The sequence below is a fragment of the Carassius auratus genome, chromosome 47 (genome assembly GCF_003368295.1).
Source record: "Carassius auratus strain Wakin chromosome 47, ASM336829v1, whole genome shotgun sequence".
Lineage (NCBI taxonomy): Eukaryota > Metazoa > Chordata > Actinopteri > Cypriniformes > Cyprinidae > Carassius > Carassius auratus.
In genome coordinates this window covers 9136872-9155558 of record NC_039289.1, presented here as the reverse complement: position 1 = coordinate 9155558, position 18687 = coordinate 9136872, and the positions used below count along the sequence as shown (strand labels likewise).

The 18687-nt window shown below is 40.1% G+C and overlaps 1 protein-coding gene across 1 annotated transcript; it reads right to left on the bottom strand.

The window, feature by feature from the left end:
• Positions 1 to 7259: 7259 nt before the first annotated feature.
• Positions 7260 to 8133, bottom strand: LOC113065028 (adhesion G-protein coupled receptor G7-like). Its single transcript, XM_026236136.1, has 3 exons — positions 7944 to 8133; positions 7547 to 7706; positions 7260 to 7373 (listed from the first exon to the last, which is right to left on the bottom strand). The coding sequence occupies exons 1-3, from the start codon at positions 8048 to 8050 to the stop codon at positions 7275 to 7277; spliced, it is 366 nt and encodes a 121-aa protein (XP_026091921.1). The 5' UTR covers positions 8051 to 8133; the 3' UTR covers positions 7260 to 7274.
• Positions 8134 to 18687: the final 10554 nt, after the last annotated feature.

The following is an 18687-nucleotide window of genomic DNA, read 5'->3' as shown; positions in this document are numbered from 1 at the left end:
GCATACTAACATCACTGCTTAAGAACTGCTACACTGCTACCTTTAATACTTTCTTCTCCACACAAGAACTTTGATCAAGCTTACTTATTTTATGTATTAGAGGAGGGGTTTCCAAACTTTTCCATTACACGACCCACCTAGACAGGTTTAATTTATTTCACGCCCCACCAAAATATTAGAAAAAAAAAAAAAAAAAGAAAACGGTTGAAATTACTTTAAGCCTATTCCTACTTGAACGTTTGATGATAGAAATTAAGTATTTAAGAACCACTAATAATTAATAACCATTTTATTTTAGAGTACAACTGAAAAATTTCACTACCAGTGCTTAAGTTTTATTTAAGACCTTAAAATATGAAATGTCCATAAAAACGTGAAATAGGCTCACTCCAGTGAACTGTAATCTGCACTGCTGTGTTTTGTTGCAGAAAATGGATTCATGATCCTTCCGTGTGTGTCGGCGAGAATGGAGCACAATCCAACACTCTTTTAGAAAAGCAACATATTCAAAAGATTTCTGAACTTTGGCAAATTTTTATCTAAACAGAGATGATATGTCAAGTAAATATTGCAAATTTTGTACATTTTGTTATGTGGAAATGTTTAAATCTTGTAGTGTTACAATTAACCCTGTGTTTGTGCCCTACTCACCCTGTACATGTGAAATGATTTTTACAAACCGTTTCCCGAACGAAAACAGTGCAGATTTCAAACAGACGATAGAAAATAAATTGAACATGGCCTACCTAAAACCGTTTTCGTAACATTAGAATTTTCTGGTGTATGCAATCTCATGCAGAATAGTGTATTGAAGTGAAAAAAAATTTTTCTCTTTAATAATGCGGACCGATTGAACCTTTTAATGATATTGCTCTGATACCTTCACTGTTATTACAACTCGTGCACGCCCGCGCTTCAAAACACGCAATGCACGTGGACTTAATTGCAATTCGAAAATCACACTAAGGATGCAGTTCGTAACTAATGTTGGTAGGCTACACCGTGCAGCCCAAGACTGAACTGTGTCAGTGTGTGTGTGTCATTGAAACAAATTTAGCTGCAGCCAAGTGACAGTGCGACCCACCTTGTTCCATTCTGTGACCCACAAGTGGGTCGCGACCCACAGATTGAAAACCCCTGTTTTACAGAAATCTAGTACATTGGCGAGCCACTGGAAACTACTGTTTAGCCAAATATAGCTTAATCTAACACATGAAAGTTCCAAAAGTGTGTTTTTGCAGTGTACTATAGAACAGTGATTCTCATTTCCAGTCCTCGTGTACCACCACTTTGCACATTTTGTTTGTTTCTCTCATCACTTAATTTGTTCTATTCTACCGTTAGTGCCCTGAGAAGTGGACATCACAGGATATTCCACCATGATTCCAGTTCAAAGGAAATGTATATGTTCCATTCAAAGGGCATTAAAGTGTGCATGATTTGAATTTAAATTTTATATATTTATGGAGGTATACTATGTCACACTTCTCTTGTAAGTTTTATCTGTGTGTGAAGACGCTGCAGGAAATGGTGTAGTGCAAATCTGTGAATGAATGTTCATGTTAATCAAAACACAGTTCATTCATGGAGCTCTATTCTAACAAGCTGGTTATCTGAATCAGATGTTAATTAAGAGAGACATGCCAAATGGTGGTACACAAGGACTGGAATTGAGATCCACTGCCATAAAAGAACCATTATGGTTTCTGCAACCCTTCAGAAAATATTTTTTGGACCCTTTATTGTTCCCAAAACAATCTTTCAGTGAGTTCTTAAAAGAACCATTTTATTTTATTTTATTTTATTTTATTTTAGTGAGGAACATTGTAATAATCTAACAAATATTTCCCACTTTAAAGAACATGTTGTGCAATGCAAAGATTTAATGGAACCAAAGCTGCCAATAAAGAAATTATATTTTTTAAAGTGTAGATTAAAAAATAAAAATAAAAACATCATACCATAACATAATTGTTTTTTTTTTTTAAGAGTTTTCACAGGGAGGTTCTTGGGAACCGAAATGGTTCTTCTACAGGTTGTAGTCAGTTTATTTGCAGTCTATTTATGCAGTTTTATTGGTTCTGCTTAATTATTTGGACTTAATCAAACTTAATTTATTTTTTGTATTAAAATATATGTTAACAGTGATAACTTTACTATTGACATAAACCATACACACACACACTACACACACACACACACACACACACACACACACACACACACACACACACACACATATATATATATATATATATATATATATATATATATATATATATATATATATATATATATACCTACATCTAAAAAGATAGAAATAACTCATCTATTTTTCTGAAAGTTAATCTGTAATGTTACAATAATCCTTTACCTGAAAGAAATATGAACAGCAGCATGGAGCGATCCATCATCATCCCATTAATCATCCAGATCTGAAAATGTCTGGTTATGACTTATGTAGGAGGATCTCATAATGTTGAGTTTGGCATGATGTATTTGCATTAAAAAAGAGCTATGGACACGATAATGTGAAATGTTTAGTAAAAACCAAAAATGACAAGAAACATGTTTGGTCAGGCAGGTCGTATCATTTTCCTAATTGGCAGAAAGTATAGTCGTAATTATGAAAATGTGGGCTATTTTAAATGGACAGTCCAAACCCAAAATTTTTATAAATCGCCATCCCAGATATAATTGACTTTCTTTATTTAGAAGAAAAACACCCTCATGCTAAGAAAGTCTATACATCTGGAGATGGCATGAGAGTATATTATTTAAATTTTTGTGCCAAATGTGTGTAGATAGGTAATGATATTTTGTGAATAATTTACATTTGTATACACAACCTAAATATCTCTTTACATAAGATCAAATCTTTGTTGAATATTCTGGAGAGATTCAAAGCAGGCGCGCGCACGCGATTAATATCACAATACGACTATGCGTGCGTGCACTCTACTAATGTGCCACTGCCAAACAAACTGATTTCATGTCCAAGTAAACACTGCATTGTGTAAAAGATTGGCATGTGTCACGTTTAAAGATAAATTACTCAACTTAATTTTGTTATTCAAAGTGAGCCTTGTATTAGATGCAAATTGCTTTCAGGCAAATTAACGGCACATCTCAACACTGTTAACACTAACGGCCAAAAGCATGAACTCCCAAAAGCAGTAAACCATTATGATAAATAAACGCTTCTGCCTTTATAGTATATAAATATATTAGACTATATGCAGCCGTGCACGTGATGAACATTCAGACAACGAGATGAGAACTTTCATGCCGAGAGTTTAGTGTTTTTTTTCCTCAGCATCCTGTCAGAACTACTTACATAATTTCTCTCTCTTTTTTCTCTCTTCAGTAATTGTTTTAGCTTGTGGGTAGAGCTGTTAAAACTGACATACACTGAACCCAGCTGCCAACATTAAAAACGACTGTTCTGATGAATGTTAGTAACCAAACAGCTGCTGGTAAAAACAGCCTTCGACTTCCATAGTATATAAATATGTTTTTCTTACCAATAGAAGTCACTGGTTACCATCAATGTTTGGTTACCAACAATCTTCAAAATATCTTCTTTAGTTTTCAACAGAATAATGTTTGGAATATTTTCCATTCAAGGACAGAAAGCTCTCGGACTTAATCTAAAATATCTTAAACTGTGCTCCAAAGATGAACGAAGGGCTTACAGGTTTGGAACGACATGAGGGTGAGTTATTAATTATATAATTTTCATTTTTTGGGTGAACTAACTCTTTAAGTGAAATATAAATGGTATTTACATCTTTGCATATATTTCTCTTACCATCAGAATAGCAAAGTTTGTTTTTTTTGTGTGGTTTTTTTACAGCTGCAAACTGCATGTCCCAAGGTACTCTCAGATTTTGTGCAACCATCACTAATCCAGTACGGTTTACCATAACTTCAAAACACGCAGACAAAGTCATTGAGGGACATTGCTGAATCGGCCTGAAAGTTCAACAATGTATTAATTTATCAATACCATACTTGTATGGGCCTGTGTCTATGTATTTGATAATGAAGAGAATCACAGTATAGTTCCATAACAGAGGTCTCCAACCCTGCTCCTGGAGAGCTACCGTCCTGCAAACTTCAGTTCAAACCCTGCTCAAACACACCTGTCTGTAATTATCCCTGAACACCTTGATTAGCTAGTTCAGGTGTATTTGATTGGGTTTTAAGCTGAAATCTGAAGGACAGGAGCTCTCCAGGAACAGGGTTGGAGACCACTGTTCTATACACTTTTAATGGGGTCATGAAATGCAGTTCCAGATTTTTATATTGTTTCTCAAGTTAACTTATAAAGTTAGTTTTGCTTTACCAAAAAAAGGTTCAATATTAAAAAAAAAAATTATAATTTTCTATCCTCACTGGGGGAAAAAAAAAAATTATATGTAAGAAATGTGAAGATGTGAAAGGGGTGTTAACATGTGCAGAAACAGCGGCAAACACCACTGCTGTGATTGGCTCTTCAGGGGTCCACACATAGCCTGTAATGTCACAGGTGGTTGCCCGGAAGTATAATACGGGACCTACCAAACACATCATCAACTTTTGTTTTCTTTATGAATCATTTGTTTGACAGTTCGTGTGAAGGCATTACGGAGATACCATGGCAAGTGAGTATTTTAGAAAGTGTGTTCCTCCATGTCCGAGATTTCTGATTCTTGAATACACACTTGATCTGTGCATTATGTATCATGGTGAGAAGCATGTGTGTTTGGTGCTTGAGGGCTCTGAATATGCTTGGTGTGACAATTTCCAATGAGAAAGCTCAGTTTATGTTTGTCCCTCTTCTCAAGGTATGAGGGACAAGCCTCTGCATCACATTTAAAATTGGGGGAAATATCATTATGAAATAAAATACTCGTTGGACACAATTATTGCCCCCCCTAGAAATTCTTATGAGTAAAATATCTCTAAAGTATACACCCATTCATATTCACAATTTTGAGCTCTCCGGCGTGATTATACACATGAAACTATCCAACCATGGCTACCTGTTTCACAGAAATATTAAGAGGAGGGAAAACAAAGCCCAAATTCCCTTCCTTAATCATCCATCACAATGAGAAAAACCAAAGAATATATTTCTGATGTGGAGCAAAAGATAATTGAGCTTCACAAATTACTGAAGTGGCTTTACGAAAAGAGCTAGAGCAGTGAAACTTCACATTTCCACCATCAGGGAAACAGGGAAACAGATTGCAGAAAACAGTTGAATCTCAGGTTCAGAAAACCTTAAAAAAAACAAAAACAAAATATAAACTACAGTGCATCACCACATGTTTGGGAGGGTTAGAAGAAAAATTATCACAGCTCATTCAAAAACATACTAAAGCATATTCAGTTATCAGACACGACTGGAACTCCAAATGGGACTGGCTTCTATGATCAGATGAAACTAAAAATTAGCTTTTTAGCAGTAAACACTCAAGATGGGTTTGGTGAAAACAGGGATAAAAAGTACCCCATGTGTACAATGAAATATACTGCTGTATGTTTGATGTTGTGGGCCTATATTTCTGCTGGAGGTCCTGGACATCTTGTTTAGATACATGTCATATTTGATTATATCAAATACCAACAGATAAAAAAAATCAGTAAGTGACTGACTCTGTTAGAAATCTTATAATGGACCATGTTTGAATCATCCAACTGTACAATAATCCAAACACAAACCTCAAAAACAACACAGAAGTGGCTCACTGAGCTCAAAACCAAGCTTCTGCTATAGCCATTTCCAGTCCTCTGACCTGAACCCTACAGAAAATGAGAGGAGTGAACTGAAGAGGAGAAGCACCAACATGGTCTCTGATCTCTTGTCAGGTGTTCTCTAACCACATCAGGCATTATAGGAGAAAATGTAGACATGGCAAATGGAGGTTTCAAAAAGTATTGAATAAAAGGGGGGCATTCATTGTGGCCAATGTGTATTAGAGAAAAAAAAAAATCATAATGATATTTCCCCCCATTTTGAACTCTTAATTGGCTCAAATTGGCTTTTGTCCCTTCAGTGACTGCTCTGCCATTTTCGGTTGCGCCAACAATGGATTTTGTTTCTCACGCAGAGAGTGTTTCTATAGAGTCTGTGTTATTCTGGACAAACACAATCTGACGTCAGACATAAAATAGAGTGGTTATGAATTTTGCATATGCTATTAGATGGTACTGTCAGTGGCAAATCAGCGAGTGTGAAATGTTTTGTTACTCAGAAATTGCAGTATGATTAACAGAAGAGTACATCTCATGACTTGCGTTCAGGAGTTGACTGATTGTAGCGACTGCTGATATGTCAATATCATGCACAATGAAGAAGAAAATGTTTCTCAAGACAATGAGGATGGTATTCGGTATTACATGACATTACATTATGTGTAGTGTTCTGTGCTGTACCTGAATGTAAAGTTTTAAAAAAATTGACTCTGACATGCAGTGTTTACCCTACATATGGAAATGAAAACATGCAAATTATGGAAAACAGTCAGACATACAAGTTGTACAAACAGAGTGTAAAGAAAATGAAAAAGACATAAGTAAATAATGATTTGCTGTATTTTTTTAGACTAATCATTTACATTTAAAAATGGTAGTACCCAACCCATCTGCAACATCACAAAGGCTCACCTCAATCGGCCTGACAGAGGTACAGTGATCAAAAGTATAAAATCGCTCATAACTCGTAAAGTGCTCGTCACAGATTCAATTGTCTTATATCATTGGAAACTGCCAACATTTTCAGCTATTCTAGATTGTTTGTTTTGTTTTAAAAAACTCAGTCTGATGTCACATGAAAAAAAAAAAGCCAAGGCACTTTGTGAAAAATGCCCCTGAGCTTAAGGGGTTAATAATAACAAATATTACTCTAAACTGTAGTTACAGTATGTGTTGTTTCACATTGGCTGAAACTTGAGAGCCACAAATAATAAATAAAACAAACCACATGCATTTACAGATGTATTTATTTTTAGTTTTATTTATTTATAATTTGTTCTATAGCAAGTCCAATAAAATACTAAAGTAAAGGTTAAAGGATTGTCTGCATAGTAATATCTGAAATTTCTATCAAGTTAACTTGTACAATATGAGTATATGAGACTATGCATTTGACATTAAATTAAAATACACTTCAACAGACAAATGGTTTTATATCACTAAGATACACAGCAGTTTAAATTTAAATAAATATAATAATAAAAGAGTTGTATATGATATTGTCTGTTGTCCTCTTTTTGTGTCCATTATTTTTAAGGTCCCCCCTTTGATTCATTCTTAGAATCCAGTTTTTGCCGAGTCCTTGTCTTTAGATAAGACTGCAGTGTGAATAAAAGGAAAATCTGAACACCCTTTGAAGGACAGAAAATGTAGTGGTCAGTCACCAATCAATGCAAGACAGAGATATACCTAATATCTTAAAACATCAGCTTGAATAAATCCAACAAAATCTTTTCTGAATATGAAATATCATCTTTTGTGTCAGTTTATCAAAAACAATAATGAGTATAGTGTATTAACGCACCTGTGTCGTGTTGCAGAGACAGAAGACCACACTGAGAATGATGTAAAGTGTTTTGTCATGAGTGATGAGCACAAAGTAACCAACGATCCAGGACAAACCGAGCACCACAGCCAGAGAGAAACTACTCAAAATCTTCTTCTTCATAGGAGTCCCTCGTGAGCTAAAGAACCAAAATTAACATTTAAATAATATAGAAAATATGAACTATTACAGAACTGCAAATGTTGCCACTCAGAGAATTACACCTCAGATACTGCTCACATGAAAGAATTCAAACTATTTTCAAAACAAAATTATATTTTAGTAAAGGAATGTTATTAACAGCATCAGTTAAGATTACATTAAACTTGAACTTTGTTTTTAACATGGACCATTCGGTCAAGGATCAGTTACGTACCTCTTGAGGTTGGGATTCGCACAGCAGATGGTTTGAGAGAAGTAGACGAGCAGAGATGTGTTAAAACACAACATGACCGCTAGAGGGAGCAAGAAACCCCACAACATCGGCCGCTTCGGATCAAACCTTCCCGCCTTGTCCAGAGACGCCAACCAACAACTACAGCAATAAGAAGAGACATAAAGACTGAGAAAAACTGGGGAATGTGTAAGTAATGGTCTACATTTAAAATATTTTGTTTTCACCCAGTACTACAAATATTTTGTTGTTGTTTTTTGTGGGATATCCACATTACTTCCCTGATTGCACATGCACATAACAGAGTCTATTTGATGTCTGCATCAGATGCATTTTTTAGAGTATTTGCTTATCTGCAGTACGTCAAAAGGACCTTTCCTATGAAATGTCAAATAGACATTTAGAAGATGTGTTTAAATATGTATGTTTTAGTGTTAATATAAAACTGGCATCTTAAAGACGTTTATCAGATGTTTGTATACAGCAGATGCTTTAAAAATCTTTAACAGACATCTTGTAGACGTACGTGTGCTATCTGGGAAGAGTTTTTTTTTTCATTTACTGAATGTTATTCTTCTAGTTATTTAACTCTAGTGGATAAAGAAGTAGAAGTCTTGCAGATTCACAAGAAATAGCTTTCTTCCACTGTGAAATATAAAGTGGACAAAGCAATAGAAGTGATTTTTCACTTACAACTGCTCTTGTCGATAACCTAAAGGATTCCTAAAGCTGTAGGTGGTGGACAGTGAGACGCCGACAATAACAGCAGGCAGACCTAGACATATTATATATGAATGTGATTTTACAGAATGGTTATTATGAATTATATGCTTATCCTCAAGATAATGCTACTTTTACTCACTTAAAGTTAATCTTCAATAATAACAATAAATTAATAACAGTTAAGTGCAATCTTCAGCTAATTTCAAAAGGAATAACCATTTCCATATTGTACTTGATGTTGTAAAACTTAAATTCACATGTAGCATTTAAAATGACTGTTTATTTACTGTTCTAATAGTATATTAACTAAATAATATAATTTTAATATAAACATACTATAAATGAAATCAGTATCAGTCAGAATTTCACTATTAAATATAAAATATTTAATACCATTTATTCTTTATTTACAAGGTATGCAAATAGAATCAAACTGTCATGACTTTTAATATCAATCTGTTTAAATGTACCCCAGCCGACTGTCATGGCGATGGTGCGGAAAGCTCGGGGCGGACCGTTGAGGGCATTTCTAATGAGGAAAAACACATGAGCTGCATACAGGATGTTCCAGGCAAACGTGGCCAGCAGGAAGTACTGCAACAGAGCTGTGATTGCTGTACAAGGACCCTGATCGACATTCTCCTGCACATCTGAAGAAGGAATAACGTTCTGCTCTGAAACAGATGCCTTTGAGTTCTGGACCGGGTTGTTGATCCCAAAAATGAAGAGCAGGTAGTAGGTGGTCATGCACAAACAGATGTTCACCAAGAGCATAGTAGAGTTGGCTCCTCTCTGTTTCCTGTAGAGTTATGAGAAAAAAATAAAAACAAATAAGTCAGGGGCCCATTTCACAAAGGAGGTTAAGTGAAAACTCTGAGTATGTTAACCCTGAAATGAGGGAAACTATAGGTTTTCTGTTTCAGAATGGAAGGTTTGTCAAACCAGAGAAAGCAGGGTTAGTCAAGCCCATTTCTGGAAAAAAGCTAACTTATACTCAAAGTCAGTTATCGTAGTAACTTACTCTATGAACCTAACCTGGTCAGGAGCAGGTTTTCTTTATCTTCGATAAACCCAGAGTTTCGACACATCGACACATAAGATTAAATATGACACATGTGAATAACGGCTTCAGTGTTGTAGGCTGTAATGTTTTGGGCACGGAAAACTAGCTTGTAACATGATTGATTGGGTTAGACTCTGGCTTTTGCAGAGCTCGTTCTTCTCACTTTTCCCATCACATGTAACGTTAGAATTTATTTAAAATAAAAATGAACAAAATGTTCTAAAAGTGGAAGTGCCTAACGAGTGTTTAATAATGATAGAACTTTTTATAATTTTAATAAATATAATCATTTACAATCTGTTTTTATTCCATCCTATTAATGTATAACAATACTGAGGTGCAAATGTATCTGCCAGTATAGAATAACTAGCATCTAATTATTATTTACACTTAGCCTGTTGCAAAGAACTGCTATTTTACATGGTAAATAGAATATATCTGGTGGAGGATAAGGGGGAGGGACGGAGGGCCAGGTCCATAGCAGGAAACAGAGACAGGAAGAGAAAAAACAAAACAACAACCACAAGGAGACCAGGAGGGAGGTGGTCCGGCGGAGGACCAGGGGGAGGGATGGAGGGTCAGGTCCATAGAGGGAAACAGAGAGAAAAAAAACCCCACCACAACAACAAAACAAAAAGGCCAGGAGGGAACAGAAAGTTCAGGGGCCCAGGGCAGAGCCAACAGGGCAGGAATCCAGGATGGAGCAGGTGTAACTGGAGCCGTGCGGTCAAGACAGAAGCCCACCGGGGTGGCGCAGAAAACCACCACATCCGTGCGGTTGAGACAGAAGCCCAACAGGGCGGCGCAGAAGACCACCACAGCCGTGCGGTTGAGACAGAAGCCCACCAGGGCGGCGCCAAAGACCACCACATTGGGATCGATGGCACAGGAGAGCAAGTCTGGTTATGTAAGCCTGAAATAGAGAACATGAACAGGTTAAGGCTGGCCTCCATGGCCCTGAGGAGATGGTCTACATGGCCATGACAGGGCAGGCGGTGAGTTCCTGGATGGCCTCCATGGCCATGACAGGATAAGTCGAGTGATCAGGAAGTTCGGCTGAGATGTGACGAGGCTCTGGAAGTTCCGCAGAGACGTGGAGAGGCTCTAGTAGTTCAGCAGAGACGTGGAGAGGTTCTGGTAGATCCGTGGTGATTTGACTGGGTTCAGAAAGATCAATTGAGACTTGACTTCGTTCAGGAAGATCAACGGTGACTTGACTTTGCTCATGAGGATCAACGGTGACTTGACTTTGCTCATGAAGATCAACGGTGACTTGACTTTGCCCATGAAGAACACCTGTTACGACCTGATTTTCCTGCTGTGTGTGTGTGTACTTTCTCCTCCCTCTTACTCTATCTGGTTTCTGATTGGATGCCTACTGATTGGATGTACGATCGCCATTGGTGGTGGAGACAAGGCGGGGACTTTAAAAAGGACGCTGCCGGCATTCAACGGGGAGCTCATTATTGGTTCGGACGCGGTTGGGTTGAGAGCTCCTGGATCCCTTCTCCGGCCGATGATCAAATTTGTCACTTTTGAGTAGCAAGTAAATGCTAGTGATCACGTTCTTGCCTTTTCAACCATGTGTGTTTAGAACGTGGAGCAAAGGGGTGTCCTGCCGATTTGTTTTGGCTATATTGTTTGGGTTCTGTTTTGTGTTAGGAAGTTAGGGAAGTAAGATGTATTTTACTTTAATTATCTGAGGTTAGTTATTACTCTTTTCCTTTCTAGATTTGTTTTGTTTGTTATTTTGGCCTTTGGGACACCCTGGAGAGATGCTCTTTGTTTCACTTGTTAACTTTTAATAAATCTAATAACTTATACTGATTAACATCTTGTACTTGTTTGATTATCGACCGGAGTGACTCGTTCTTGGGATTCCATCACCACAACCCAGTCTAATTACGCCCTATTTAGAGTTTTCTACTACCCTTAGGCGCAGGGCGTAATAATTGGGGGCTCGTCCAATTCTATTGACTTTTTTTTTTGTTATTCGTTCGATACGAATTAAGAGGTTTGCGGCTCTGCTGGTAAGTACAATCTATATTCTATATTTTGACTGGCAGTTTTTTCATGGGTGGTGGGGAAGTGTAAGGCTGGTTTATATGGAGTTTAGTATAGAAGCATTTAAGCAGGATCCTTCGCGTGAGCTCTTGGAGTCCTGTCGAAAGACTGACTTGTATTTGGTCGCTGACTTTTATAGTGTTCCGGTTATAAAAACTGCTAGGAAGAAAGTTGTACGAGACGTAATTGAGGCGGCATTAATACAGCAGGGTATTTTACAGCCTAGACCGAACGTTGAGGTAGGAATGAATGCAGCGACAGGGGATGAAGTTAATACTGAAGCTCCAGAGTCCGATCCAATGCTGCGTTCACTTAGCGGCGTAAACTCGGAGGATTTGAGGCTGGCTATTCAGTTAAAGCAATTAGATCTAGAGATTAAACGTCAGGAACATACTACTCAGCTTCTACGTTTCAGGCAATGCGAGTTAGAGACGCAGGCTGGCAGCCGTTCGTTGGGGCTAGTGAAAACTCTGATGCCACTTTCTACTCCTCCCAACGTTGGGAATTCTCCACCTTCGGTGCCTTTGTTTGGGGCTTCTAACTTAGATGATTTTGATGTTAGTCGTCATCTCACTTTGGTGCCCGCATTTCGGGATAATGAGGTGGACTCGTACTTTGGTGCATTTGAGCGTATAGCTGCTGCGTTGCGCTGGCCGAGAGAGGCTTGGCCTCTCATGATACAGTGCAAATTAAGCGGAAAAGCCCAGGAGATTTGCTCCACTCTGTCTGTTAGTGACAGCTTGGATTATGATAAGTTGAAGGATGCTGTGTTAAAGGCTTATGAACTAGTGCCAGAAGCCTATAGGCAAAAGTTTCGCTCACATGTTAAAATTGCCAGTCAAACTTACGTGGAGTACGCTCGGGAGAAGAGCGTGCTTTTTGATAGATGGTGTAGTTCTAGCAGAGTCGCTAACTTAGAACAACTTCGTGAGTTGATGTTGATTGAGGATTTTAAAACCGCTTTGCCGGACAAAATTGTTGTTTATTTGAACGAAAAGAAAGTTTGTACCCTTGCTGAAGCTGCCGTTTGTGCAGACGAATTTTCGTTGACTCACAAAAATCTGTTTGCTGCACGTCGTGAGACATATTCTGCTATGCCTTTGGAGAAGAGCGTTAAAGTTTCGAAATTCCCTAAGCCAGTTTTACCTGTCGAAACTCGTGAATGCTTTTACTGCCATGAGCCTAACCACTTGATTGCGACGTGTCCATCATTGAAAAAGAAAAACAAGGGGAAGTCAACTAAAAGTGTGGGTTTTGTCCATAAGATCGGTGACCAACTTAATTCGTATATTGATGCAGCGTTTGATCCTTTTGTGTGTGAGGGAATGATTTCTCTTAGTGGATCTGAAGAAGATTTGGTTCCTGCAACCATGTTGCGTGATACAGGGTCTAATCAATCGTTCGTGTTAGCTAGGGCGCTGCCATTTTCTGAAAAAAGTTATTGTGGTTCTGATGTTCTTATTCAAGGAATTGAATTGGGTGTGTTGAAGGTACCGTTGCATAACGTGTACATTCGATCCGGGTTAGTAACAGGCTTTGTAAAGTTGGCAGTACGTCATGAGTTACCTGTAAGTGGTGTTGCATTAATTGTTTGTAATGATTTAGCCGGGGAAAAGGTACTCCCAATCCCCGAAGTTATTGAAAATCCTGTGTTGGATCCTGTTATTTCCGGTGAGTTAGCATCAGAATTTCCTTCGGTTTTTACGGCGTATGTAGTTACACGCGCTCAAGCGCGTAAGTTTGATGATTCGATTTGTCTTTCGGATACCTTCATGGCCGCAGAGGGTAGAGCGAAAACTGAGTGTTCTGTGGTAACAGCTGAGCTGCCCAACTTTGAGACGCTGTCTAGGAGCAATGGTGCTGAAATGGAGTCGGCTGAGTTGTCGCTGTCCGCTGATAAGGTTCTGATCTCTGCTGAACAGCAGAAAGACCCTTCTTTATTGTGCTGCAGGAAAAGGGCGCTTACTCTTACAGACATTGAAGGTAAATCAGTGGGATATTTTTGGGACAGTGATGTGTTGAAGAGAAAGTGGAGTCCAGCAAGGTCGGATGGTTTAAGTTGGGATACGGTTTACCAGCTCGTAGTACCGAAATGTTTACGCAACCAGGTTTTGAGCATAGCTCATGATAATGTTGCTGGCCATTTGGGAATTACTAAAACCTATTATCGAATCTTACGTTATTTTCTGGCCTGGTATTAAATCTGATGTGGTTCAGTATTGTCGTTCGTGTCACGTGTGCCAGGTTGTAGGAAAGCCTAATCAAATCATCCGTCCTGCACCTCTTCAACCTATTCCTGTTTTGGGAGAGCCTTTCGCTCAGATAATCTTGGATTGTGTTGGGCCGTTACCGCGAACTAGATCGGGGCATGTCTATCTGCTTACGCTCATGTGCACGACTACTCGCTATCCAGAGGCGGTACCGTTACGCTCTTTAAAAGCGAAAGCTGTTGTGAAAGCTCTGGTTATGTTTTTTTCTACTTTTGGTTTTCCTAAAGTGATCCAAACGGACCAGGGAACTAATTTTATGTCTCGACTGTTCAAACAGGTATTGTCTCAGCTGAAGATTGCGCCTGTTACGTCTAGCCCGTACCGACCTGAGACGCAGGGAGCGCTCGAAAGGTTTCATCAAACCTTAAAGTCCATGTTGAGTAAATACTGTGTCGAGTCAGGAAAGGATTGGGATGAAGGGCTGCCTTTACTTATGTTTGCTGTCCGTGAGACCGTTCAGGAGTCGCTGGGGTTTAGCCCGGCGGAATTGGTTTTTGGGCACACGGTGAGGGGCCCACTGAAGATGCTGAAAGAGAACTGGCTCTCTGAACAGCCATCCGAGTGTAATCTGCTTAATTATGTCGGTTGCTTTCGGGAGCGACTGCATGATGCTTGTAAACTGGCTCAGTCTGCTTTGGAGAGTACGCAGACAAAAATGAAAAGACGTTTTGATAAGACTGCTGTGGTTCGTTCATTCTCTGAGGGGGATAAAGTACTAGTTTTACTGCCAGTTCAGGGTGCTGCACTACAAGCTAAATTCTCTGGTCCGTACGTCGTTGATCAGAAGCTAAGTGACACAAATTATGTTATTCGAACTCCCGAGCGACGGAGAAAAACCCGTGTGTGTCACGTAAATATGCTGAAGTTGTATGTTGGTCGTGGGGAAGATGTGGAGTCAAAAAGCTCCGTTATCGTTCCTGTAGCTTCGGCTGCATCCGTTTCTGACCGCGATGTTGACGAAGATGGGTTGAGCTTGCATAATACCCTAGTCTCGGGTGATAAACTGAATAATTCTATGGTCCTGGAGAGTTTAAATTCTCATCTGGTACATTTATCTGAACCTCAGCGAAATTATATTATTAGGATAATTAATTCTTCTTTGGGACTGTTTTCAGATATCCCTACTCGTACTCAAGTTTTGGAACACGATATTGATGTAGGTGACCATTCACCCATAAAGCAAAGTGCTTACAGAGTGAACCCCGTTAAACGTAAAATCATGGAAGCTGAGGTAAAGTATGAGAATGGTCTCGCAGTACAGAGTTCTAGCGCCTGGAGTTCACCGTGCTTATTGGTTCCTAAATCTGACGGCACACAACGATTTTGTACGGATTACCGGAAAGTAAATGCCGTGACAAAACCAGATTCGTTCCCCCTCCCGCTTATGGAGGATTGCATTGATAAGGTAGGCTCTGCGCGCTTCGTCACTAAATTAGATCTGCTTAAGGGATACTGGCAAGTTCCCTTGACGGAGCGTGCGGCCGAAATATCTGCCTTTGTGACGCCGGATGATTTTCTGAATTACAGGGTGATGGCGTTTGGATTGCGCAACGCCCCAGCTACATTTCAGCGCTTGATGAATAAAGTGCTAAAGGGGGTTCATAGCTGTAAGGCTTACTTGGATGACATCGTGATTTATTCGAATACCTGGGATGAACACCTAAAAACTTTGAGTATTGTGTTTGATCGGTTGCTAAAGTCATCTCTTACACTTAATTTAGTGAAGTGCGAGTTTGGTAAGGCGACTGTTACCTACCTGGGGAAACGGGTGGGACAGGGTCAAGTTCGACCTGTTGCCCTAAAAGTGCGAGCTATTGTGGAGTTTGCGGTGCCCCGTACGAAACGTGACCTCAGAAGATTTTTGGGCATGACTGGTTATTATCGGGGTTTTTGTAAAAACTTCTCAGATGTTGTGTTGCCTTTTACCAATATGCTTCGTGCTTCGCAAAATTTTGAATGGACCGCTAAGTGTCAAACTGCATTTGATTCTGTTAAAACGCTTCTGTGTAGCGCTCCAGTCTTGGTTGCTCCAAGGTATGAGTGTGCCTTCAAAATGGATGTTGATGCGAGTGCTACCGGTGCTGGCGCTGTCCTGTTGCAGGATGATGAGAATGGAGTTGAGCATCCTGTTGCTAACTTCTCAAAAAAGTTCTTGAAACACCAACTAAATTATAGCACTATTGAGAAGGAGGCATTAGCCTTATTAATGGCGTTGCAACACTTCGAGGTGTACATTGGTTCTAGCTCCCTTCCGGTGATCGTATTTACTGATCACAACCCATTAGTCTTCCTGTCTCGTATGAAGAACTCGAATCAACGGATTATGCGCTGGTCACTTTTTGTCCAGGATTTTAACCTGGAAATTCGTTATAAAAAAGGAAAAGATAATGTACTTGCTGACGCCCTTTCACGGTCGTTTAGTTTTGAGTAAATCTACTAGAAGTAGATTCTTTGTGTCCGGGGGTGTTACGACCTGATTTTCCTGCTGTGTGTGTGTGTACTTTCTCCTCCCTCTTACTCTATCTGGTTTCTGATAGGATGCCTACTGATTGGATGTACGATCGCCATTGGTGGTGGAGACAAGGCGGGGACTTTAAAAAGGACGCTGCCGGCATTCAACGGGGAGCTCATTATTGGTTCGGACGTGGTTGGGTTGAGAGCTCCTGGATCCCTTCTCCGGCCGATGATCAAATTTGTCACTTTTGAGTAGCAAGTAAATGCTAGTGATCACGTTCTTGCCTTTTCAACCATGTGTGTTTAGAACGTGGAGCAAAGGGGTGTCCTGCCGATTTGTTTTGGCTATCTTGTTTAGGTTCTGTTTTGTGTTAGGAAGTTAGGGAAGTAAGATGTATTTTACTTTAATTATCTGAGGTTAGTTATTACTCTTTTCCTTTCTAGATTTGTTTTGTTTGTTATTTTGGCCTTTGGGACACCCTGGAGAGATGCTCTTTGTTTCACTTGTTAACTTTTAATAAATCTAATAACTTATACTGATTAACATCTTGTACTTGTTTGATTATCGACCGGAGTGACTCGTTCTTGGGATTCCATCACCACAACCCAGTCTTATTACGCCCTATTTAGAGTTTTCTACTACCCTTAGGCGCAGGGCGTAATAACACCGGTGACTTGACCTTGCCCATGAAGATCATTGGTGACTTGTCTCCTGGGGTCTAACTGTGGTAGTGCTTGACTCATGAGTGTTAATGGTGACTTGACCTGTCTCGACTCTGGAGGGTCAACGGGGACCTCACTCGACTCTGGAGGGTCACCTGTGGCGGCCATCTTGTGCAGTGGCTCTGGGCTGGCAGCCATCTTGTGCAGTGGAGCTGGGCTGGTGGCCATCTTGCGCAGTGGCGCTGGGCTGGCGGCCATCTTGCACAGTGGAGCTGGGCTGGCGACCACCTTGTGCTGTGGCGCTGGGCTGGCAGCCATCTTGTGCAGTGGCGCTGGGCTGGCGGCCATCTTGTGCAGTGGTGCTGGGATTGTGACCACATTGTGCAGTGGCACTGGGCTGGCGGCCATCTTGTGCAGTGGTGCTGGGCTTGTGACCACATTGTGCAGTGGCGCTGGGCTGGCGGCCATCTTGTCTGCAGGCACCGGTCTAGAGTCAGCCATCACACCTGGAGAGACAGATGTGGTTGGGGTATCCCACTGAGACCGATGTTGCAGGTACATTATGAACCCCCAAAAATCCATGATCTTCAGCTCATTCATTTCCCATTCCGGCACAGGGTTATCCAGACAGGCGTTGAATAAGTCTTTCAATGCCGCATCATTATACCCCATTCCTACTGCCATGGTCCAGAACATTTGCGCCAAGCCACCCACCTCATTCCCCTTTTGACGGAAGGTGGTTAGGTTTTGGAACCTCGCCCTCTGCTCCTCCATACTGGTTGGGGAACAGATACGAAGTCCCACACCGCTGGATCTGGGCATGATAAAGTCCTTCTGTAACGATTGATCACAGGAAACGAGAGATCCAAATGCAATGTGTTTAACGGGGTAATCCAAAATCAAAATCCAAAACAAGCTAGAGGTCAATAACGGGGAAAGCAGTCCAAAAACAAGAAACACAAGAAACAAGAAAACACAAGGGAACGCGAGAAAACCGGGTGATGGAAAACAAGGACTCCATGAAAACAGAATGAGGCAGGCTGGTATATATAGACAGGTGATAATGAAGAGAGTGGAGACAGCGGAGTGCAATACAGGTGTGCATTGACTGCAGGTACTGGTCTAGAGTCGGCGATCACACATGGAGAGACAGGTGTGTCTGGGGTATCCCACTGAGACCGTTGTTGCAGGTACATTATGAACCCCCATAAATCCATGATCTTCAGCTCATTCATTTCCCATTCCGTCACAATTAACAGTGATGAAGGGACAAGACTTTGTGGGAAATGTAGTGCCTGTAGTGTGGTGCCTATGGGGAAGTGAGACCACTAGTGGACACCCAGGGAAACACAGACCAGACACTGTGACAAAATAACATCTAAAGCTACTTGCACTTAGCTTACTGTAAATAGGATCTATCGCTAAGAAATTATGTTGATTCCACTTAATGTAAATAGCCACTGAAGTATTTTTCTTACTCTATTGGCAG

Bases quoted from the DNA above. Each gene is read 5' to 3' on its own strand.
- LOC113065028 (XM_026236136.1), bottom strand. From the start codon at position 8,050: ATGTTGTGGGGTTTCTTGCTCCCTCTAGCGGTCATGTTGTGTTTTAAC. The intron at 7,707-7,943 runs GTACGTAACTGA...TTGGTTCTTTAG, and splicing joins GCGAATCCCAACCTCAAGAG to CTCACGAGGGACTCCTATGA. The intron at 7,374-7,546 runs GTGCGTTAATAC...TGTCCTTCAAAG, and splicing joins GTCTCTGCAACACGACACAG to GGTGTTCAGATTTTCCTTTT.